Source organism: Chroicocephalus ridibundus, chromosome 1 (genome assembly GCF_963924245.1).
Source record: "Chroicocephalus ridibundus chromosome 1, bChrRid1.1, whole genome shotgun sequence".
Classification (NCBI taxonomy): domain Eukaryota; kingdom Metazoa; phylum Chordata; class Aves; order Charadriiformes; family Laridae; genus Chroicocephalus; species Chroicocephalus ridibundus.
The window spans coordinates 2,798,756-2,824,559 of record NC_086284.1 but is presented as its reverse complement, the minus strand read 5'-3'; the positions used below and the strand labels follow the sequence as shown (position 1 = coordinate 2,824,559).

Below are 25,804 nucleotides of genomic sequence, written 5' to 3'. Positions count from 1 at the left end.
TATGTAAGTGAGCACAGAGTAGCTGATCCTCTCTCATAACTGCAGTGTGTCTAAAACACCCAGAAGTGCTGATTTTTAGGAACAGAGTCATCTAAGATCCCTGCTATTCAGCTCCTGTTGTCAAACCTCAAAGCACATGTGGAGTCCAGGAAGCCTCCTACGGAAGGAACAGGCAGAAATTTCTAGAGGTTACCAGTTGGACCATGTTTCCTATGATCACGTTCTTTTTCTCGTATCCTTTTTTCTCTTATCTTAGATGCTCATCCTTTAATTCTTTCATTTGAACGTGCATTCCACAAATCTGAGTACCATTTCTAAATTAACTTGTTGAATAAAATTCAAAGGCAAGTGGATATATGTGCAAGTGATAAATATCATTAACATTTTTGACATATTAGTTTTTGATTTCTGACAGTTGGGTTTTTTTAAGATGCTTTTCATGACAACCGGTTAGTGCTGTCCACTCATGTTTTTGCAAAAAATTGCTACTTTAAAAAAAAAAAAAAAAAATTAATTTTATTAAAATCTATGTTTTTCTTCAATAATTGTAATTTTCATTGTATTTACCATAACAAAGTTAAGTAATTCATTTCATGCCATGTAGAAATTACCCCTAAGTAAGATCAGGCTATTTTTAGTGTTTTTACATACCAGATGGAGAATTCTTGTGATTTCGTTTAGCTGTTGGCTCAGCAGCCCAAAAACCTGTCTCATTGTTTTGTTTTATGCAATGTACCTTTGATGCATTTCCATGTCAATAACAGCTCTGTTCATCCTCTCTGCCATCTTCCTCCAAAAATTCTGGAGTGTTTTCAGAGGAAGGGGGCCTCAAGCAATGATCAGCATAGAATCATAGAATTGTCAGGGTTGGAAGGGACCTCAAAGACCATCTAGTTCCCACCCCCCTGCCATGGGCAGGGACACCTCCCACTAGACCAGGCGGCTCAGAGCCCTGTCCAGCCTGGCCTTAAAAACTTCCAGGGATGGGGCTTCCACCACCTCTCTGGGCAACCTGTTCCAGTGTCTCACCACCCTCGTGGTGAAGAACTTCTTCCTAACGTCCAGTCTGAATCGACCCATCTCTAGTTTTAATCCATTCCCTCTAGTCCTACCATTACCCGACATCCTAAACAGTCCCTCACCAGCTTTCTTGTAGGCCCCCTTAAGGTACTGGTAGGCCACTATAAGGTCTCCTCGGAGCCTTCTTTTCTCCAGACTGAACAACCCTAACTCTCTCAGTCTGTCCTCATAACAGGGGTGCTCCAGCCCTCTGAGCATCCTCGTGGCCCTTCTCTGGATGTGTTCCAGCACATCCATATCTTTCTTGTAGTAGGGGCTCCAGAATTGGACGCAGTACTCCAGGTGGGGTCTCACGAGAGTGGAGTAGAGGGGGAGAATCACCTCCCTCAACCTGCTGCCCACGCTTCTTCTGGTGCAGTCCAGGATACGATTGTCTGTCTAGGCTGCTAGTGTGCACTGACGGCTCGTGTTGAGCCTCTCTTCCACCAGCACCCCCAAGTCCTTTTCTTCAGGGCTGCTCTCAAGCCAGTCATTGCCCAGCCTATATCGGTGCTTGGGATTGTCCCGACCCAGATGGAGGACCTTGCACTTGGTCTTGTTGAACTTCCTGAGGTTGGCATGGGCCCACCTCTCCAGCCTGTCAAGGTCCCTCTGGATGTCATCCCTTCCCTCCAGCGTGTCAGCCGCCCCACACAGCTTGGTGTCGTCGGCAAACTTGCTGAGGGTGCACTCAATGCCTCTGTCCATGTCACTGACAAAGATGTATTCACAAAGCATTTCCAAATGTAATGTTTCCACTGGTCCACCAGAGTGAAATTTCCTTTTTACAGTTGGTATACAACTGGTAAACTGCGTGATTTGTCTCATTAACATTGCAATGATTTAAATTCATGTAATTAAACCTTTTGGTACTGTTGACATTCTTCAAACCTTTCAACTCAATAGTTTGGAAAAAAAAAAACATCCTGTGAGGGACTGTTTTTCACCAGTGTGCTTTTCTTAAATGAGATAAAAGAAAAGGCCTTATTCTATTATACTGTATGTTATTTCTTATAATTTGGGCCTATAGTGAATAACAGAAGAAACAGTTAATTAGCTCTGTTTCTAGGTTCAGTGGCTTGAAAACTGGCTTGCCAAGCTTTGGACGTGGGAATAAATTTGATAGGAAGCTTCAATAGTACAAAACGAATTATTCTGTGGCATTTTAAGCACAATTAAACATTTGTGGGTGTTTATTTGTTCTCTATTCTTTGGCTGTAAATTTTAGATCTTTTTGTATAATGAGAAGCATTAATTTAATAACATATGAATCATCTCAGTTTCTCTGTTGCACAGAATAAGCCTTATTTATTTCTTTTTTAGATTCCAAACCACTGTATAGTTAGTTGAAAGTAGCTATAAGGCTGGCTTTGCTGCATCACTTTCAGAAATCGATAGGAACCTTCCTATTTATTTCATGATGGAATTTCGTTTTCCTTTCACTTCAACTAAACGTTAATATAAGTTCACTCGGGTACCGTGGTTGTTCTCTTCCTCTCCCCGCCTTGTCACAGTGGTAAGATCTAAGGCATATTTACTTTATTCTCCTTTTGGTGCCAATGAATTCCTTGTATTTCTTCAGTCTCCCATTGTTCTTCCAAATTCTTTTTCTTCTTTTTCTTCTTCTTTTTCTCACATATAAGGAGGTGGCCTTATATATTTCTACAGTAAAGCATAAGTCATGTGTCATTACATAATGAATATTAAATGTCATATATAGCTATGACTGATGAGCGCATTTTTGAAGACAGTGGTAATAGAGCATTAAAAATAAATTTTTGGCTAAAAGGGTAGGATCTAAATTTTCACAAAAGTAGGGAGTTGGGATTTTTTTATCAACGAGTGTGTTAAAATATATAAAAATATTGACATGAGTATATATATCTATTTTCCTGTTGACTTCTCTTCAGAACAAATTTGTTGCTTCTTTCTTAATTAGTTTGATCATAGTCTTGAAAGTCGGATTGCACCTCTTACTATCTCGAATGACTCTTGTGTTTTCCAGATTGTTAAACACCAGTTTTGTTTGTTTGTTTGTTGTTTACACTCATCTTTCAGTCTGTCAGTTAATGTGGATTACAATGGAAAAGCTAAATCTGGTAGACCTCAATGCTAGTTTTTTAGTTCTGCATTGGCTTGGCTTCTCTGTTTTGGCCCTTGAACTGTATGCAGCAATGTTGTTTGCCCTGGCAAACACTCCTGTGTTCGGCGTGTCATCGTTTCTGCAGTGGGATAAGAGATTTTTCTTTTATAATAGCAGTATTGACAAGATTGATTTGAATCATGTTTATAAAACATTTTGAGATCATCAGTGAAAAAGGTGCTACAGAACACAAGACTAATGAACTAAGATAAAACAACTCCCCTTAAACTTGCAAAACCAGAAAAATCTTCATCCTGCCATCTGACGACTTAAATGGATTTTAGTATGATGAATAGCAGAACAATTTGTTGTTGCTGTTCAAAACCCAAGACAAAAATACAGAATGGATCTTATGAATCTGATTTATTTTGCCTCTATTTCATATCCATGGGTTTTCTACTGGAAAATCAATATATTTCAAACCTTTTCTTACAAAATATGCTATTTCAGAAAGAAACATCTTTACAAAAGGGGCCAAAGTGATTTTGAAGTACAAATGTAATTGTTTTTACTGTGTTTCTCTTTTAGATTCCAGATGCAGTTTTGAATATTTAAGTATCATCAAAGACATAATTTTTAACTAGGGGAAAACGCAACTCTTTAAAGTAAAATAACTTGGAGATTTGGGGGCATTTCTTTTCTGTTCCTCAGGAATGAGCACTACTTTGCAGATTTGAGTGCTACATGTCATATTACATAAAAAATCAGAAGAAAACCTTCATTGTTTCTGGATGTAGGTAGAAATATCAACATCCTGTCAAGTCAGAAAGTAAGAGCAATTCTTGGTCACGTATCTAATTACTCCTTCACAGTTCTATTCTGCAAAATTATAATACTTTCCGTTTTCAATTGCCTGTGAATAACCCTGGCCTCTAGATTCAGTCCAGAAGTTCTTTCATTTGTCATTAGCAGAATGGAAGAGAGGAGTTTATTGAACTGCAAAGAGGGCACATCATGCATTTGTCTGTGTCCCTCTGCTTCAGGCGGACACAGCAGAGAAAATGTGTAATGCCTCATACTTTTTGGATTTGGTCTACTTAGAGTGCATGTAGTTTAGCATTTTAGACCAGATCACGGGTGTGCTTGAGAAGCAAATTCCTTGCATTTACCAGTCTTTAGTTCGCACACTGGAGTTTATGAAGCAGACTTTCTGACAAAAAACTAAACTCTACAACAGGACTCTCGATACCCTCTACGTACTATCAGGCAGTCGGTCCTTTGGCTGACATAGAAATAAGCCCCCCAAAAGAGGTACCGTGCTTTGCTTTTGCAAAGTCTGTTCTTGTTGGGCCACTCTTCTCCTTGCAGCCCTTACCGTGGAGAAGCCAGCAAGGCCCTGCTCTATCAGTCATTTTTATCGCTCTGAGAAGTATCATATATGCTTTTGTGGGTGTGGGAGTGTATGTACATACCCCTCTTCTGTGCCCAGCTATACTTCATTTTTAATTCGTATAAGAGAATTTGTCCATGAGGTTGCTCTGTGCTGCAGAACGCAGAGCATGTCTGTTAGAGTCGTTTGAAGCCCTTGGAGATTTGAGGCAGCCTAGCATTGCATGGCCCGAACTGACCTAAATTACATGTAGTTCAAATTTGTTTTTGTCTTGCTCTTCCTAGCCTTGAATTAGCTTTTGCTTTTGTGTCATTTTTGATATATTACACTACAGACCCACAGTTAACATTACTGGATTTTGTAGCAGTAAGCTAAAATCAGTAGGGCCTGTGGGTTTGCAAGGATCCAGTGGCTAACATAACCTCTTGAAGATATGCTTTAATAACACAATCCATGGTCTTAAGCCATCAAACCTATTGTCTTCCATAAATATTTCTGTTCCTTTTAGTTTTTATTCTTTTGCACAAAAGGCTTAATTGAGATATAAAATTAAGATGTTGATAAAGATCTTCAAGTACACGAGACTATTTTTCCACAGCGATAGCTTTACTCTGAATTACTTTGTCATGAAGTCGCAGTTCTGAACTGAATTTGGAAACATAGCATAAAGAGTACAAGAGAATAATTACTTATCTGTAGACTTAATTTCTTTGTGATTTGAGACAATGGCACTTGCAGGTAGATTTCACTGTATTAGCAAAGGTGTAGAACTTAACTGAAAGCTGTTTTCAAAAGTGAAAGAAGAGTTAGCCCAGATGTCATTATCTTAATAGTTTTAATTATACAAAAGGAAGAAAGAGCTTCCCTGATCCATAAGACTTTCATTTGGAGGACTTCGGACATCAGTTAGGCAAAATTTAGAGTGCTGTTGTCAGACAGACATATTCCTTTGACCTTGGATTACCTAAGAAGTAAAGAGAAAGTAACTGCTCAGTATTGAAGAGAAAACTAATTTTGATGAAAAGTGGAAAAGAAAAATATTGGTTTCATGTCTTATTGGAAATGGAAGGGCTTAATTTCTATGATGCTTCAGTCCTTTAAGATGAGCTATATCTGAAATTTATTTTATGAGAATCCTTCTTTGTAATTTTAAGGATATTTATTTTTTATGTCTAGAATTGATTGATGTTTTGCTTTGCAAACTACCTCTTAAAGTTCAGCCAAGGCAAAGTTGTTGTTATCCTGGCAGTACATAACGCGACATTAGTAATAACATTGGATAGAAAAGATTTCCTTCCCTTATAATCTTTTATGTGTTGCTCTTAACATTATCCACTGCAGTTTTTATAGGAGGGTTTTTTCACATTATTTATGTTAACTTTTTAAAAATTTTAGGATAGCTGCAGTGTGTTCCTATTCTTTTCCTACAGCAATACAAATAAATCTGAATGAACAGGATTTCGCTTTAATAAAAATGCAAAATTAACCATTTAAATTCTCTCTCCTTTTCCCCCATTGTTAGACAGGGATTAGCTTGACCCATGCTGTAAAACCAGCACACCTTCAACACAGTTTCAGGAAATGTTCTGAAGCAAAGCCCCTGCTGTTGCAATTTGTGAGTGTTGACTGTTTTGGAATGTGACTCATTTCTAATCCACAGTTTACATAATAAAAACCCATGCTACTTTTAATGCAGTGATCTGGTGAATCAGCCTCAATGGTAAATTATATTTTTAATCAGTGTTTAGATGACCTAGCTTTCTTCATATAGTAGCTAACCCAAATATACCACAGATAATATCTGTTTTCCTGATCTTAAAAATCCCAGCTCTCATAATTTTCCATAGAAGATTGACTTAGTTTGAGGGTAATAGAAAGTACAGATGCCTACATAAGATAAATTTCCACTTTGTGGAGATTATTAATAAAAAGAAATGACAACTGAAGTGCATTTTTTTTGTATTTTACATTAACATATTCAATCAGCTGTCAAGTGATTTGTGCCTGTAAATTGTTCTGCATAAAGATGGCAACAGTTTAAAAATTTGGATTCTTTTTAGTCATAAATTATGCGTGCTGAATATGTGATGTTTGATGTTAGCTCGGCAGAAAACTTCACTTTATTGGATTTTGGCAAGTGTGTTTGTTTCATTCTTTACACAGCTTAATGGGGCAGTAGTGTGGCCATAACAAAATTAATCTTGTATAATGTCCAAATTCAGGACTTAAGACTTTGCAAAGGTGATAGAAAGGTGAGCATAGCACATCGGGTTTATCTTGAAACTATGGAGCTATAGTAATTTTTCAAATAACGTGCAGTGTACAAGGCTGATTAATCACTCTGATTTCACCATCATCGTTCTCTTTAGTAGAAGCAGATTGCTGTTATCTTAATAGTGCTCTCTCTTACTCTATAAATTGTAAAAGTCTCCAACTGTCCGCGTGACCTCTTCTCATTCCCCCAGAGGAGGACAAATGTAATTTGCAGCTGGTGCTTTCAATAGTGTTTCATTTCTTTTTTTGAGGCACTGTGTATTACTTTGAAGTTTGTTTGTAAAATGTCAGAGAGGTGCTCCTCTTCCGTTCTCCAGCAATTTGATTTCCATGTAGAAGGACACAAATATATTCTATTTTATGGAAAATTTTTTCACATACCTTGACATTGTTGAAAGGTGTTCATCTTTCTTTCAAAATAGGGACCAATGTCCAGGAGCCATTCTCATGACTTTGGGAGACTGGTCTCATCAATAAGACAGGTTGGTCTGGGCACCCCCATTTCAGTGACATGTCTCAATGAACCTTATCTCTGTATGCAGACCTATTGGAGAAAATAGATGATACTTTACTTTCTACCCAATTCTTGAGTTCCACATTGGTTTTTTTTCTGTACCTAAAATGTAGTTAATTTATATTTTGCAGGCATTCCCCTGCTTTATGAATGTTAAAGCTTTAACACTGTATATAGTTTGCCATCATATACACTTTGAGTGCAGTTTCTTATTTCCAGGTCTCTTATAGCCATTTTTCTTTCCCTGCCAATTCTCAGTGAAGAATGGCTCAAAAAGATTATGAAAATAGCTTTCCCTGTCACATTTTTAATCTTTCTGCTTTGGTGAAAATAGGAGGTACATAGCAATGAACACAAGCCTGCAAAGTTAAATCTTTTTCTCAGTTTAACCTTGCATTGTGTTGTCGTCTGCGGTAGTAAAAAATACTATATTTGCAATGCATGTGCAAGAATTATTACAATATGTTAGAGGGTTCCTGGATTTGGTAGCCTGATAGAGGCAAGGCTGCAGTGACTCCATGCTGCAACGTCCAACCGGTAGCAAGGCTGAGGCTGTATTCCCGGTTAGCACATACAGGAACAGGACACGTATACGAGTATGCGCATGGCTGAACAGAACCACACAGATGCAGTCAGCACTCACACAAGAAAAGCCCCACCAATGGCCTCATTCTGTCCCCCTCCCCCATATGTATGTATATACACATATGAACAGTGTGAAAACTGCTGGTAGATGGATTTAGACACTTGGTCAACTCAGTAGAGCTGGCCCCAGATCCTTGCTGTCCCAGCTGCTGGCGCCTGTGTGTGCAAGCTCTAGAGGCTGCAAGCCCTCTCCAGCTGCTGGTACAGACCCCTTTGCATGTACCAGCACATGCACACACACCCCCTCTGTGAATCCCTCCAGTCCATCCAGTAGCTGGCCCTGGATCCTTGCTCTGCCCCCTGCACAAGTACTACACACACACAAATGGGTGTCTCAGTCAACCCCCGGATCCTAAAGTCTCTTGGACAGTTGTCATGGACCCCTTGTCTCTCCAGTACCCAACTCCTCCAGCTGTCTCACTCCCAGTTACACACACCCCAGGCTTCTGACAGCTTCACCCACTCACCAGCTAGCCCAGCTTGATGTTTGCTGGCAATCACCCACTGCCTAAGCACCCTCACGTACTCCAGCTGCTGGTACCACAGACCCCCATGCACGCAGACACACACACACACACACACACACACACACACAGCACCCCTCACACAAGAAAATAGGTAGAAATGGTGTTTAACAGAAGACGTGACAGACAATGCTCAGCAGGCGCAGGGCACAGACAGGGAAGAGCACTGACCAGCTTTGTTTACCTGTGACAGGCTCCTTTTATCCCCTTGCCCCTCTGTTTTCCCATGCTTCTTCCTCTCCAAACCACCTTCATCCCTCCTTTTTCCCCACTTTTGGTTCCTCCCTTGAAAATCTCATGAGTCTCATTACAGTGCCCAGACGCTCGTTTCCTCCATCCCACCATGTGTCCTGCTGTAAGGTGCCCTCCAGTTGACCCATGGTGCTGGGTGTCACCCTTAGCTTCCTGGGAGGGGACAGGTCTCTGATAGGGTTACAGGGATTCCTTCACCTGCCCTTGTGCCCTCTGCTCGTGTGTGTGTGCACACCTTTGATGGGCTGATGGCCCCCGTGATGGGCCTGGGAGCCGCCAAGTGGGGTGTTAGATGGGCTTCTTCAACCTGCCACTGACTCCGTGTTCCCTTCTGGGGGCAGATGAGCTTTTATCACATCCTGTAACACAACAGATTCCAAATATGGGATGAGGCGAGAAAAAAATTAAGCCTGAAAAATAACACATCTGTGGAGCAGACATGTACAGTGTAGTAAAGCCCAGGAATGCCTGTTTAGTGGCCTTGTGGATATCAGAGAATTTGATGTCCGGGAGACGTATTATATGCAAATCTACCCATGATAATCACTGACCACTGACTTTATTACCTATTGGTGAGATAAGAACTAGAATATTTTCCAAATCTCTGCTGCCAGATAGTTTACGGTTTAGATGTGGAAATCGTAGGTTTCATTATGTCAGGAAACCTATGGAGAATACCTTAAAGATACTTCCTATCATTGGTAAATTATGCTCTACTTCTGAAAAGATGCAATACTTGACATTTTAAAGTGGTATTACATAACATTAAACATTTTCAAAGTATTTCTGTGTTGCAGTTGTGCATTTCACTGTATTAAAACTATTCTTCGAATAGGTTTTCTGCCATAGGTTTTTTCCCAACACCGCTTTCTTAATCTGAGGGAATTTATTGTGCAGTGCAAGCTTTTTTTCTTGTTTTAAAGAGCATTATATGTCAGCATTTTTCTCAAGCTTTCTTTTGGCTTTTTCCTTAGTGCTTAAGTAAAGCATCTCTGCTGTTGCATGCGGTAGCTAACAGATAACCTTAAAAGCATAAGCATAATCTTTTTTTTTCTTTCTTTCTCAGAATGCTGAGGCACAGCATAAAAATTATTTCGAAAGCAACATTCAGCACATTTCAAAATTCCATCTTTGTATCGAAAACGAAACTGAAGGTGGAGGAAAGTGATTTTTCCTTCTCTCCTTAGGTTTAATTTGAAGAAATTTTTACGACAAACTGAAATTTCTCTCAGACTGATGCAAAACAGTTTTTCCTACCAAGAAAGCTGAGAAGCATTTAGAACAATTTGCTGAACTTTGGTTCGGCTTAGATTGTGACTAATGATCGGTTGTGCCATATTAGCTGCTTCTCAGGGTGTGCACTGTTCATCCCTGTGAGCAACAGTTACATCCATTTTCTTTCCCTGAGCTTGTGAGGAGGAGCAGAAAACCACTTTGACTTTGTCTCAGCCATTCGGATTGTCTTCTTTTTTTTTTTCTTTTTCTTTCTTTTTTTTTTTTTTTTTCTGCAGCAAGATTAATTGGGCACGAGGGAGCTGTTCTGCTCTGCTTTTAGTTGTAGAGTGCAGAGGACTGTGGCTCCCTGCCTGTACATACACTAAAGAGTCTTCCCAGATTTTAAGGGAAATAGTGAACCTTTCTGCTGCTATAAAAATACTTGTGAAGTGACTCATGCGTAAAAAGCTTGTCCCGTGGAATACATGAATATTTGTTTATAAATGTACATACACTTTATTTATGTGAATGTTCCTTATTACTCATTTTTATTACTTGTGCGTGTATTTTCTTTACCTTTTCAGGCCTGCTCCTTCCTGCGGGTGTAAGTACATCCACAGATGAATAAATGTAACACCAGCTACACTAGTACAAGCCCAGTGACACCAATGGGATTGCACCAGTGTTACTGAGAGTATAATTTAGCCTTCAGTACTTGTGCTAGACTTCACACGTGAGAAGAAAAGAACCCACACTGATTGTGGTTTGTTCGTAGGCAGTGGGGTGGGAGAGCAGGGAAGGGAGTATTAACTCTCAAAGGTAAACAAAGCTACTGGGAGACAATTTTAGGCTCAAAAATATGAGTCAGAGTACGCTGTAATTTAACAAATTGCAAGAGATTAGATTATGTTGGTTGTATATTTATTCATTGAGGAAATGGGGCATGTTCATTACGTATATTATACATATTTCATTATATGATTGCTGCATAAACATGTCATGGATGTCAAAGAATTTTTATTTTCTTCCCTAAAATTTTGCCAGTTAGTATGCTCTTGATTTCTTCCTAAAACCAAGAGAAAATTTTATCTTAAGTGTTTAAATGAATCAAACTTAGCCCACAGCTTCTGTATTAATTATTTGCCTTTTACACACTCATAGAATCATAGACTCATAGAACGGTTCGAGTTGGAAGGGACCTTAAAGACCATCTAGTTCCAGCCCCCCTGCCGTTGGCAGGGACACCTCCAGGTGTTGCTCAGGTTGCTCAGAGCCCCGTCCAGCCTGGCCTTAAAAACTTCCAGGGATGGGGCTTCCACCACCTCTCTGGGCAACCTCTTCTAGTGTCTCACCACCCTCATGGTGAAGAACTTCTTCCTAACTTCTAATTCTGGTTAGACATACCAACCCTTTAAATAAAATCGTGGAAATTACACTATTAAACATTATTAAAATAACCTTGTAACTCCCAAGTTACAAGTACTTCATAATCTTTGTTGATGAAATAAGGTCAATCAAGCAACAACAGTTCTCCATTTTTATGTATCCTGTGTGTGGAATGAAGTATTACACAAGAAAATCATTTCTAGAAATGTACGAACTGTTCAGACTGTTGAAAAGTTTGATGGATTTTCTTCTAAAACTGAAATGGACCAGAGATATAGGAACCTGACAAACTGAGAGTTTATGATAACTGATATGTTAGGGTGGCAGTAACGGCAGAAGCACAGAAGAAAATGAAAGGCAGAGTGACTGTGAACTTCTGAAGCCCTATAGTAAATGACCTGAATTGCACAAGAAAGAAAGTAATTTTGTGGAAAGAAATAACTGTCCAGTCCTCTGGAATGCACTGTTTCAAATTCCTGCAATGACCTATGCTATAAATTTAAGATAGAGTATTATAAGGTATTTTAAGAAATTATTTTTTTAGGATGCAAATCCTAAAAGTCTAAAGCGTCTCTATACAGTCAGTGGGCAGGCACAGGTTCCTCAAATGGCAATTTCATCTGAAGACTAAGGCACGTGGCATAAATCACCCCCTCTTGATTCCTCTCTCCAGTGCCTGTAAAAAAAATCCTAGATGGCTGCTTAACTTATATTTCTACCTGGTTAGATAACTAATATGACGGCACATGAATTTCTCTTAGTGTAAGAGAGAATGTTGTAAGTGCAAAAGCTGAAATTTGCATTCTTCTTCTTTTTGCCTAAAGAGAATTCATGCACGAATGTAGCTTCATTTCCACTTACTGCAAGCCCCATTTGAAATCATGATCTCTGCGTTGATCTGCTCCATGGATTATGCTTATGAAACTGGGAATTTTGTGATGGGTCTGCTTTAGATATATCAAGTGCTTATGCTTACAAACATATAGGCACTTTTCTTCTGTGGTGTATATGGCAACATCACTATATGGACAAAACAAAGAGAAGATGAAGGAAAATTTGATGGCTTACAGTGTAAAGAACAGAGTGCTATCACATAACACATAAGCCACATAAAATAAGAATACCTAGGAGGAAAGTATTAAGATATATGTTTTTCAGACTGTAGAAAGTGTCAGATCTATGGAGACAAAACAGCTTAAAAAAAATCTAAATTATTGCTGAATAGGGGAAAGAATTGTGAGTAATCAGAGCAGCAAGTAGGAGAAATCAGAAGAGAATCACTTCTCTGGATGAGATTTTGAAACTGTGGTTAAGCAGGTGCAGCGTATTAGTGAAAGGAATCAAGGTACATCGGATGTATGAGTGACTCAATAGGAGTTATGGGAAAATATTATTTTTAAAGTTTAGTTGGAAAAGATAAGAAGGTGGAAAGCTGATCATGAATAATCCTTTGGATGAAGTGGGATTATATAAAGTATGTTTAATTTGATATGTATGTCCATGCATCTGTGTGAGAGTAAAAGAAAATAACAGATTTGCAGGTAATAAGAAGGAAGAAACAAGTGAAAAACACAAAAAGAATGAAAATCAGGGGAAGCAGTGGAGGACGATGTGGAAACATGAGAAGTTTTTATTAGGGCTAGGGGATAGTGATTCACAATAGATATAGAAAACATGATTTTGTTCTGAACAAGATTTGAGAAATGAGGTAGGGTAAGATAAAATTAGGGATCTGGGAATCAACCAGAGAAGAGTGATAATGGTTACTTCCTAAAAGGGTATTGTGTCCAAGAGAATGGAAACAAGAAAATCCAGGGTAACAGTAAGGGAGGAAGAAGAGAGGAAAGAATGAGTACGGTACACAAACAGTGGAGAAGGCGGCTGACTAAAAATTAAGACCTGGAGAAGGATGTAGGAGACATCTAAGAAGAAATGAATGAGCAAAAAAAGCACCCTTTGAGCAGGGTACAAGTTGATTGTGACTGTGCTGCAGGTGTTGACCGAGAGCTGGATTTGGCTCTGCTAATTGTCTGTTGAGGGTGATATCTTCCCAAAAGGATGTGCAATGACTGGTGGTCAAGTGCTCTGTAGGAATCCATGGAAGGATCCACAAATCAGTTGCACATACAGTGTAAGACCTATTCCTGACAAAGTATACATTTCTTTCAAAACCATGTGGTCTTTCACTCTTCATTCTTCACACCAGAACACTCATATTATGACAAGGAAGTTTTAGGCTATGGTAAATTTTCATTCCAAAAGCCTAACCTACTGTGCCTGTTTCCTAAAGGAAATATGGGTGAAAAGAAGGAAGTGGACTTAGTTATACACAATGATTAAATATAGATACGGGGCCTCTTGTACAAAAAGCCCATAAAATGCACTCACTCACTTAGATCATACCATCATAGAATACAGAATGTGTTGGGTTGGAAGGCACCTTTAAAGGTCATATAGTCCAACCCCCCTGTAGTAATACGCAGGGACTTCCTTAACTAGATCAGGTTGCTCAGAGCCTCATCCAGCCTGGCCTTGAATGTCTCCAGGGATGGGGCCTCCACCCCCTCTCTGGGCAACCTGGGCCAGTGTCTCACCACCCTCAGTGTAAAGAGCTTCTTCCTAATGTCTGATCTAAACCTGCTCTGCTCTAGTTTAAACCATTGCCCCTCGTCTTATCACTACATGCCCTTGCAAACAGCCCCTCCCCAGCTTTCCTGTAGGCTCTTCAGGGACTGGAAGGGGCTATAAGGTCTTCCCAGAGCCTTCTCTTCTCCACGCTGAACAACCCCAATTCTCTCAGCCTGTCTTCATAGGAGAGGGGCTCCAGCCCTCAGATCATCTTCGTGGCCCTCCTCTGACCGACTCCAACAGGTCCATGTCCTGCTTGTGCTGAGATAAAGAAGAGTAGCATGAAAAACTTTCTGGTAGCTTCTTTGGGAAAGTTTGAAAACACAAAATCATATCTGAAATCAGAGAACACAGGAGACTGTTTTCTGTATGTTTATATGCAGAGAGAAACTTTTAATTTTTTTCTTGGAAAACAATATCAAAAAGACAACAGCAGGTTTCCTTTGACAGGAAGAAATAACCTAAATCTGGAGATGGCAAAGGGCTAAATAAGGCTCAGTCTTTGGTCTTGCTGATGAAACAGAAATCATGAAGGGCTATTTAAATCTTATACTTGTTAAATTACCCAACGGGCCTTGATGTTTCTGAAATGTAAAATGGACCGTCTTAATTATGCAGCAAATTGGAAATTTTTAAAGGACAAATACATCCCACAGTTACTTGTACAACAAGAATTTGGCAATGTTGTATTCTGGTCAGGGTTGGGTGGTAACTGATGAAACCATACAGCTAAAAGAATAAAATTTGCATGTTGAGTGAAAAATCAGTGGCAGGGTAGCTATCTTCCTATGCATATGATAATAGAAGTAGAAGAAGCAGTCTTCTTTCTTGAAGACAGCAGAAAAACAATATCCAATTAAATGTAATTAAAACAGGGTTTGTTTGTAATAAAAGTCTACAGATGTTGTAATTTTTAGGCAAAACAGTCTCTTCTTGAAAATAAGACTAAGCATAACAAACAACTCTATGGACAAATTTTATTGGAAAGAATAGGTGCAGTGGTTTTGAAAAATTACAGTTGTATAAATTGTGTTTTGATGCCGCTGTTTCTAGTTCTTTTCATTAAAATTCATATGATGACATCTTTATCTTATTGAGTGGGTGGATGCGGTTGTAGATATGTAGAAGCATAGCAAGAAAGAATTTGGCAATGTTTACTGGTTTGAATGTAAACAGGTCTATCAAATCAAATTACTGCAGAAGTATAAAAACAAGCATCAAATTATTATTATGAGGAGAAAAACATCTCTATGTTTTTTGTGACAGAGTATGTAAAAATGAAAAACCCAAAAGAATGTTTTTCTCAAGGATTTTGTGAATCTATCATATTCTGTAGAACTGATTTTCATTAAGGGATTACTTCACCTCCTTATGTCATCCTTAAACTGCACTAAATGGGAGACACTTCCTGGAAATTAAAATTCTTCACGTAAAGGAACAAGCAAAACTGACTTTGTCAGGTCCTAATTTTGGTGTTCTGTGTGATGGGCTTTATTTCAGGTTTTTCACAAAATGATATATGAAAATCTCTTTTTACCTGTTCCTTATTTCTCATTCTCCTGAAAGAAAGTGTCATCTGAAGATGACTAGTGCTTTCTTCTTAGAAAGATAAGTGAACTCTAGTAGTGATTACAGCTTCACCGGAAAATCTCTCTTTAATGCTGGAATCTAGATAGCTACCATATATTACATCTCTTTCTTAAAGACATTTTCTTGTCAAAAGTTTGAGGGAGCCCTCCAGTATAACAGGTGCAGATGTAACTGAAAGGCAACTGTTACCTCGGTTTGCAAGTAGTTGCTTTAAACATTGGGAAATAGTTGAATTCTTCTACAGAGGCTGTAAGTTCATCACGCTCCATATCATGACTATATGTAAGGTCAGGAGATGGAGAAGCCTTCTTGCATCAGAAATGTATGTTGGTGATGCTGTTTCAGAACAGCAGAGTGACAAAGGCCCTCAATGTTATCTAGAGGTTTCATGAGGACCTGTTCCTCGTGTAGCCCATATGTATTTTTTCCTGGTCATCAGTATCTTTTTTGTTCTGCTGGAAATAAAGTATGTTCCTGGATGAGACACATTTTGATTCCAGACTCTGTGCCTTGCAGAAGGGATGTGGTTGATTGTGTCCTCCAATGGACCTCATCTTGTGCGCTTCTTACCCACTTCTGCCAGAGTCCTCTGGCCCCGGTACTGTCACAGGAGCTGTTGAGCACTCCTTCTCCAAAGAGGGGACGTCAGTGTCCCAAATCAGAGAGGGAAGCCAACAACAGTGTATCTTGGCTTTGAGATTTTGGAGAAGGGGAGAGCCTGAATTGTTCTTGAAGACATCCTAACCGGTTGGGCTTGTGGGAGCAGGTGCTGGGATATCATGACGTGCATGTGCTGCCAGTTACAGGTGCAGACAAGCCCAAAAAAACAATCTGAGAAGCTGCTAAACCAGAGATTTGGCCTTTCACTGGTGTATAATTATGAAAAACATACAGCATCCCTTAAGCAGAACTTTGTTACCAATCTATAGTTAGGAGTAATGCAAAGAAAACAGGTTTAAGGCAAGGGCTCCCCAAACTTTACACATTGCTTTTAGGCTCTGTTTGTACTTAGTGAAAAGAAACCTCAGGGGCACAATTCATCTAACCTACCTGAGATATCTAGTGTAGGATGAAATTAAGACTTAGAAGGGCCTGTTTCTTCTCACTGAGTATAAAGAGAGCTAGATAACTACTTCCCATTTCATCGTTATAAATAGCAACATTTAGTTGAGATTAAAGAGATCTGTTTTTTTCAACCTTGCAACCCTGCAAGATAGGAAAGAATGTTCCAAAACTGAAATATGGAAAACACTGGTGAATTCTTTGAATGTGGAGGAGAAGAGAAACCCATATGAAAATGTTTGGAGTTTTACATAGTTATCTAAAATCATACAGGTCATAGTAAATTTTGCTGTGTGCTCTTGCTGCAATCTGGTACAAAAGCAGAATTCAGAAAACTGTAAAGAGAGGCATAGGAAAAGGTTCCCACTACTTGCAAGAAATGGAAGTTGCATGTTCACACAGCCTGTTTAGGGGCTTTGTCAGGCCAGAGACTAAGTTAAAATGGACAAAACCAGAGGGTAGGTCCGTATGCTGCTAAATGACAGGACCGACAAGCCAGTTCCAGCGCTGGAGCCATGATTCTCCTCCTGCTTAACTGTTGGCTCACTCCTTGGCTATTTGTTTCCAGCAGGCTCCAGACAGAAACAGCCTTAAGCACTGAGACTTGGCTGAAAATTTACTCTAATTTAGCAGTGTAGGCGCAGCCAGAGAGTCTAAATATGAAATAAAATGGTGCTAGCAATCAATGGTACTGCATACATCATCTTTCCACCTGCCTCAGGTAGGTGCAATATCTTATTAGACCCTTTATGAAATAACCGTATTGGTCTTCTGAGCGACCAGAAAGAAAAACAGGGCAGTGAACTGCATATGTAGATATATATGCTTAAATAACAAAAAGCGTTGGATCAAGATCAGCTTTTTAATTCATATCATCCCTGCTGCTATGGAACCTGACAATGGATCTCTGCTGTGATTAACGGCGATTTGAACTGAAGACCTTTTTGGAATGGTGACTGCGGATGATAAAAGAAACCCCGCAGATGATCATAATCAAGATATTGTTTGCGTGCAAATACAAATTGAGTATTCAGCTTGTGTTTTCTCCTTTAATCTTTGTACAGAGGTTGGTCACTTCTCATGTCCCTCTTTTTCCCATTTTGCTGCACTAACGAGTTTTTAATGCAAAGGAAAAGTGATTATAAGCAGTGAAGCAAAGACAGCTTTATAGAGCAAGACTGAGGAATTGAAGACGTAGATCAGAGCTATCCACCAACATAAGATGAAAGAGAAGTTCATGAAAACAGAGACATATAGATAGCTTTGATTTCATTATCATTAGACAAGAAAGGATGAAAAATGCAGTAGCTATAAAGCTGTTCATACTAGTCAGTTGCCTATATTAATAAAAGAGTCTAAGCAGAAAGCATTAAAGTGATAACATAGAACAGGAAAATACCCTATAGTAAAATTTTTGTTCATATCTGGTTTTAGTGTGGTGTAATGTGGTTACCGCATTGCAATAATGTAAAAAATACAAATATTATGTATGTATTAAATATTTTATTCCTTGATGCTGTGTTTTCGTTTCATTGTTAAGCACAGGTTATTTGTTTGGAATTTTCTCCCCCTTTGCTTTTGAACACAGACTCTGGGGATTGTATTTCTATTGCTGATTTCATGGTTTATCAGATTTTGAATTGCAGACAAATTAAATAGTTGGTGTCTTTTATAGGGAGCTTTTGTTTGGTAGATACATGTACCTAGTTATGATATTCACAAGAGAAGTACCTAATTACATTTGAAAGGTGCTTGACTAGATAAAGAATGATTTGTGTACAGTGTTTTCTGATTGCAGTTAGAAAGCTAATATAGAAAAATAGCAGCTGGGAGTGGGGAGGAGTAATAAATGTTCTTGTTCTGAGAAACAACAAATTTGTTTCTCCAAGATTAGGCCAATCCTAATGCTTCACTTCACTTTTGCTCTTACAAAATAATTTTTTTTGTTAAGTATAAATTAAGTAAAACACTAAACCAAGACTATTTTCCAGGACATATCTTATTATCACAAAAACTAAACCAGCATGATTCATGGGCAATACCTATTATTTTTGATTAATCAATATTTTCTGGCCACTTAAGGGACACTTTAAAATTCTTCTGAGATTTTAATAATAGAAGTATTTTCATTACTCTGCAATTTACTTACAATATAGTCAGCTTTGGTAGCTTTCTCAGATGCACTTAAGAAATAAGGAAAGTAAGAAAGCGATGTTGAGTTGCCTAAAGGGACAGAAAAAATCCATGTCAGAATGGAACAAGGTTTTAGAATACTGCTTAAATCAGTGTCATGTCTTCAGCTGATAGATTTCTTGTCCAGCGCAATCCATTTTGGTGCTCTACCTTTCGTAGCTTAATTTATTTTGACACTGAAACTCAGCGTAAGAATTGCATTAACATTCTGTGCCTTTTTGCCATTCAACTGTCTATTGCAAAGGTCCTCTGTCATGTTCTTGCCCTAGGTTAATATAGTAAACAAGATGTATTTCAGTATATGTATCAGTGAGTGATTTTTACATAAGTACTATGAATTTCCTGTCTGGTTTTGTATTGCAAAGTAAATCGGAGCGCGTAAGGCAATGAATAATTAATCTTTCTTCCATTTGTGAGAATAATTTTTAGAAACATGTCTTCTATTTTTGACATGAAACTATTACCTTGGAAACTATTTAAACATTGCACATAGTTCATGAACATGCTATATCAAATATCAGTCATATTATGTAAGTGCCTTAGTTATCCATTATTTCAGTGTTTTACATACTGAACTTCTACTATTTTCAAGTTTATAGGCTTGGTTGCATGTCATTCAAGACAAAAGGGAGCTAAGTAGGCTATAATTTACATAACCTCACCTCTATGTTGAAAAATGTGCTTTGGTAAACTGATTATACTGGAATATCTGTACAATATCCCTACCAAATTACCTTCCATGTACATTTAAGGAATTTTCTGATTTTATTTTCTTTAGGTCAATGGAACAGAAATCGAATATGAATTTGAAGAAATTACTTTGGAGAGGGTAAGTATCATTTTTTCTTCTCTTGTGGAAAAAAAAATATAGTCTGTAGTAAAAATAATGCAATTTCTTATGAAATTAAAAGTGGTTGAGAACAAAATTATTTATATTTTGAATAAAGATGTCCTCTCTTATTCTAAACTATAAAAATGTTAGTGATACAACAGGATAAGCTTTTCACGTTTTTAAGAAGTTTCAGATGTAGCTACTGGCAGACTAGTATCAGAATGTTTTTCTTCCCCATAACTATGTCAGTGCTCGACTAGGCATTTGATTATTGGGAAGAGGCCGTGTGACTTGTTAACTCCCTTTTAGCTTGCAGGCTGGAATTGTGGAATCTTTTCTTTTAACCTCCTTGATTTCCTTAGATATGGGCATGATAATAGAAGTTGTGTAGTCTTACAGTATAAAAAAAATAATTGCAATTTCATTCATGTTGAAGTGACTTTATAAAAGCTGTAGACCATATATCTATGTGTAAAGAATATGTTTACGCAAGTCTGAATTATGTGAGCTATAATCAGGGCTGGCAGTGAAGGCTTTGTTGGTAGCGTGGTTTAAAAGTAGCACACAAAAAAAAGAGACATATTTAAAGTTTGTACTGCATCATATCTTCCTGGATATGGTGGTTTTTCCTTGCCTTTTGGTTACAAAACTGTTTTCTTTAGACTGTGTACTTTCTTTGCCACAAGATCAAGAACAGATGGGTCAAAAGAGGAAGAAAGTCTAAGCTTTATCATATATCATAGTGCTTACAGAGGTTTCTAATGGATGCAAGATTGTCATTGCTGAATTCCTTCAATACTCTACCAACACCCTAATATGAAGTTCCATCATGAAGCAAACAGTGTTAGGCTTCTTTCTACATAAAATGTTTGAGTGCAAGGCTGGATTTACCAAGATGTGACTGATGCCATATGAACCAATGCCTGTGAGGTAGCAAACTACCATTAAATTAGATACTTAGATTATACAATTCATTGCATTTTTTCTGCATGTTATATTTTTAATTGTCCAGGATAATGAATTTCATAACCATTCAACCTAAAGGGATACAAGTTTATGTTCTCATTGATTTGCTCTCTCAGGCAAATTACGAAAGAGCAATATATCTTTTTACCGTAGCCATCCTTATAACGGATAACATATAAGGTTATAGGCACTTTTTATCTACTGTCTCTCAACTTATTTGCGCATCACCAGTTATTCATTGGACTAGAGTTTCCAAAGGTCACTGAACAGAACACATGCCTCCTGGGTGATATTTTGAAAACCGCTTTATTTTTAATAGATGTGTAAGTTATCGGTGTACATACTGCAGAACGAATGTGATTTGCATCTCCCGTACCTGTCTGACGTAGATAATTACTTATTCATGATGTAATGCCACATAATGTCAGTTAAAGACTGATCAACAATAGCAAAAAAAAAGCTACAGATTTAAATGGAGGACATTTCAGTTGTTTTCTGGATGCTGCTGAATCTGTGGCTTCCGATTATTACTGCTTGAAATGTTCTGTCACATGTATTAGTGTTTTGTCTCAAAGGCAGGGTACTGTGTCTGCTGGTTTTTGTGTGAGATATAAAACACAAGTGATTGCCTTTAAATAGCTGTCATTTATGTTAGACTAAAAGCATTTTCAGAAGAAAGACATTCTCTATGTTGATTGCCCATTTTCTTCCACAAAACTGCTTTTAGAAATTAGATGGAAAATCATCTCTGTATTTAATGGCAAAACTGCAAAATGTATTAAGGTTGCTGCTGTTGAGAGATAAAAACGTAGCTTGCCCATATCAAACAGTTGGTAATAAACTTTCCATTTTAGTCCAGTTATCCAAGTTACAGAATTCTGCATCCCCAAAACAATCAGATATTTTCTTCATGACATTTATCCACATTTTGATATAGTCAATACAATTTAAAAGATTTTATGATGTGAAAGATAAATTGGTTGAAGCTGTATTAGGGCTTTTGCAGTCTTTCCTGTTTTATTTTAGAGCAGAATGAAAGGGAAGGTGGTAAACGATTGAATACTTCAGGGCATCTCCCAGTCTCTATAGATTTGTCAAGGACACCATTAATTTAATTGTAGGAGAACATCTTCATCCATAGGTGGCATGAATTTGTGGGACATATTCCAGACGAGAGTTACTGGTTTAGGTATGGTCCTTGTTCCAGGATGAAGAGGTGGCTCCATCCGTCAGGGATACATAGAGCCATTGCGTCCATGTTGGCAAATGCATCCCACATGGAGCTGGGGAGCAGATCATCAGAGTCTCAAAAATACCAAAATGAAACCTGCTAAAGAACTGGGGGGATGGACAATGCAGGGCTTGCTGAGCATCACCGAGCTGCCTGAGACCCGGCTGGCCTACCAAGAAATGGCTGCAAGGACACAGTGGCCTTGTGTAGAAAGCTTTTTCGGTTTTGCACTTTGACATCATGTTGTTCAGTTGTTTATATTTAAAATGTTGTGTCCTAGTTTACAATTTAACAAGACTGGGGGTTTTGAGCTTAAAAGATGATGAATTTGAGGCAGATCCACCTTAAAGCTGCGATCAGTGCTATTCCAGGAGTTAAGGAAGTTGTAAGTACGCCTCTGCCAGCCCCCTCCTTAGTGGCATGCTCTTATCCTTTTACTCTTCAGTTGTGCCAGCCACGTATCAAGTACCAACACCAATCCCCGAGCCCACAAGGATCACTGTTAAGTAAGTGTTCCTCATTTAGAGCTCTCATAACAACCTACTTGAGTAACACAATTACACAGTTAAGAGAAATCAAACAAATTCTCTTCTCTAAAAAAAAAAACCAAAAACAACTCACGGTTTTAAATCCTTCAGCTACCTCAGAGAATGTGAGTTTTTCTGCTAATTTACAGGCATAAAATGCAGATCCAAGTGTAGACTAAGACTTGTCGATTTGTAATAATCTGCAATGCCCAAATGCACACTTAGACAAAATCCCTTAAAATAAGCCATTACCTTGCTCTAGCTTGAATATTCAAGACACCATAAAAAGGAAACTTTCCATAAAATGACTCATGTTAGTGCAGTGATGTTAGTCTTCCATTACTGCAGGACTTAAAAAATGTATCCAGCGCTATCAAGAGACCAATTGGCACTTGTAAAGCAGCGGTCAGTGTAAAAGATAACTGACTAGACTCTGTGACAAAGCCCAGCCTAACTTCTCTAAGCTGGAGGAAAGTTTTAATTGATTGACTCCTTGGTACAGCGCAGTGCTTGGAGACATGCTGAAGAGAGGTTTTAATAGAAATACATGTAATATCAGCCAATATCAATAGTTGCCTTGAAGAAGAGTAAAGAAAGACAGTGGGTCACTTAATGATTCATGTTGGATTCATGCCGAGTTCAACGTCTGAGTTCAGATCTCAATACTTTTTTGCTCATCTAACCTTGTCTATTCTTTAGATGTTAGGGAAAAAAAGGGCAGTTATGATTAGTAAAGCTGTTTTCACAGAATCTTTTGATGCTTCAGCACATATTTTCATTCCGTATCTATATAAAAGTAAAATTATATTACTTTTTGTGGAATAGACTGTTCAGAAAAATTAAATTCTATCAACATTGGAAATAAAGACATCTAGCTTCCAGTGGGTTTGCATCATGAGATTGACTGACCTTGGTATCTGAGCAGGTCAAGCTCTGACTGAGAATTTTCAGAAGGTTGAGACATGCATGAAGTGTCTCTATTTCTTTTTCTTTTATACTCCTGTGGATTCTCTGGCCTATGATAACAATTCAGGTTACACTGCAGAATGTCAATGTTTTCAATGAACCACATCATTTTACAAAGTTTTTAGGAACTTACTATTTTGTTTCCTTCCCACTTTTTCAGATTTGGTTGCAATTGACTATTGGTCTTACTACCATTGAGGGAGAGATAGGCACGGATGCTCAGGTAGCATAATTAGAAAATTGGAAAATCACATTAAAGATATTCCAAGAGTAAATTCTGGTAGTGTGCTGTGATAGCTCTGATTTTTTTTTCTGTATCCACCACATGCTCTGTTCAGTGGAGAGACTGAAAATCTGCTCTCTCTTCTTTCCTTTGATCGATATTTCAGTGACATCAAGTGCCATCAGATTTAATTTTTCTGGTTTAAGATTATTGTTCTCTAAAGGGTTGGGTTTTCACATTTCCACCAAATTTAAAGGTCTATTCAAATCTCGACTAGAAAGGCTAAAACCATAATCATAAGTAAACTTCAAGGGTCGAATTTAAAAATCCTGAAGAAACAGTGGAAAAAGCAATCCTTGTACATTTTGGTAGAGTAAGGAATTTATTTCAGGCCTGGACTTTTATTTACTGTGGTATCTTGTAAACCAGAGAGATAATTGCTACGGTACTATTAATTATGCTGTTTTCATCACTAATTTCCTTTGTGAAAATGCAGAAGTTTGCAAAAATGTAATGAGGTGCATTCCACTGAGCACTGAAGAGCAATGGGAACTGGATTGTGTTCAATGACATAAGGATTTTAATTTGACTCAATGTCTTATTTTTTCTATCTATCTATCTATCTATCTATCTATCTATCTATCTATCTATTTATCTATCTATCTATCTATCTATCTATCTATCTATCTATCTTGTTTTAGCAGACATCATAGAATCATAGAATGGTTTGGGTTGGAAGGGACTTTTAAAGGCCATTTAGTCCAACCCCCTGCCATGAGCCGGGACATCTTCAACTAGATCATGTTGCTCAGAGCCCCGTCCAACCTGACCTGGAATGTTTTCAAGGATGAGGCATCTACCACCTCTCTGGGCAACCTGTCTGTGTTTCACCACCCTCAGTGTAAAAATTTTTTCCTTATATCTAGTCTGAATGTACCCTCCTTTAGTTTAAAACCATTACCCCTTGTCCTATTGCTACAGGCCTTACTAAAAAGTCTGTCCTCATCTTTCTTATAAGCCTCCTTTAGGGACTGAAAGGCCATCATAAAGTCTCCCTGGAGCCTTCGCTTCTCCAGGCTGAGCCACCCCAACTCTCTCAGCCTGTCCCCACAGCAGAGGGGCTCCAGCCCCCTGAGCATCTTCGTGGCCTCCTCTGGACCCGTTCCAACAGGTCCATGTCTTTCCTGTGCTGAGGCCCCAGAACTGGACGCAGGACTCCAGGTGGGGTCTCACCAGAGCGGAGCAGAGGGGCAGAATCCCCTCCCTCACCCTGCTGGCCACGCTGCTTTTGATGCAGCCCAGGATGCGGTTGGCTTTCTGGGCTGCGAGCGCGCATTGCCTGCTCATGTTGAGCTTCTCCTTCCACCAGCACCCCCAGGTCCTTCTCCTCAGGGCTGCTCTCAAGCCATCTCTGCCCAACCTGTATTTGTGCCTGGGATTGCCACGACCCAGGTGCAGGACCTTGCACTTTGCCTGGTTGAACTTTTCATCTACCAAGACCACTGTTTGCTTGTATATCTAGGAAATAAGGTTTTCACTATTACTCAGTAGTGTATCTGCTTTCTTATTTTTTTTAAGGTGTTAGACACCATCTGTTCACGTGTCAGTACGCTTTAACCTCTCAGTGATGAGATTGTAGGACAATGCAGTGCCAGGAAATTTCTCCTTTACGTGGTTCAGAAATAGTAGTGCGTAAGGGAGTGGTCAAGAAATGGCCACTAGGAAAATGTATTTTCAAAGTTTAAAAGCTTATGGAGTAGACCGTGCCTTTTGAGAACCCAGAGTGCACAATATCCAACCATCAACAGCCCCAGTGGAGTGGTCTGACATCTTCCAACAGGAGAAAGTGAATCTTTTAAACTAAGTGTCCCTCAGGTACCTGCCGAGCTCCTCCAAATGCAATGTTGCTCTCTGAGTGTTTATTTCTGCAGAACTCTAGATGTTTTCTTCACTGTTGAGAGCTTTCTGACTGGGTGCGCTTATTACATTGCTTCTTTGCTGGGCTCTGCCTGCTTCCTAAGTGAGAGTAAGTGGTAGTTATTCTTGCAGCCTCAGACTGAAACAAATTATAATTTATAAAAGGCAGAATCCTTCTTATTGGCTAGTTTTTATCAGGTTTGTAGTAGAATGTAGTAGAAACACCTATGGGTGTTTGTCGCAATAAAGCTCACCCACGGGAATTTTTTCCTGGAAGGCACCAGTACAGCCTGCCTACAAGAAGAGGCAGAAGTATCTACGGATGGA

The 25,804-nt window shown here is 38.7% G+C and overlaps 1 protein-coding gene across 24 annotated transcripts in view; it reads left to right on the top strand.

Moving 5' to 3' along the window:
• DLG2 (discs large MAGUK scaffold protein 2) overlaps nucleotides 1–25,804 on the top strand; it is a 1,060,606-nt gene that overhangs the window by 636,518 nt on the left and 398,284 nt on the right. For all 24 annotated transcript variants that reach the window (XM_063325909.1, XM_063325871.1, XM_063325941.1 and 21 more), the window contains one exon: nucleotides 19,594–19,644. In XM_063325909.1, coding sequence (XP_063181979.1) covers nucleotides 19,594–19,644 — 51 coding nt within the window. The remainder of the gene's footprint in view (nucleotides 1–19,593; nucleotides 19,645–25,804) is intronic.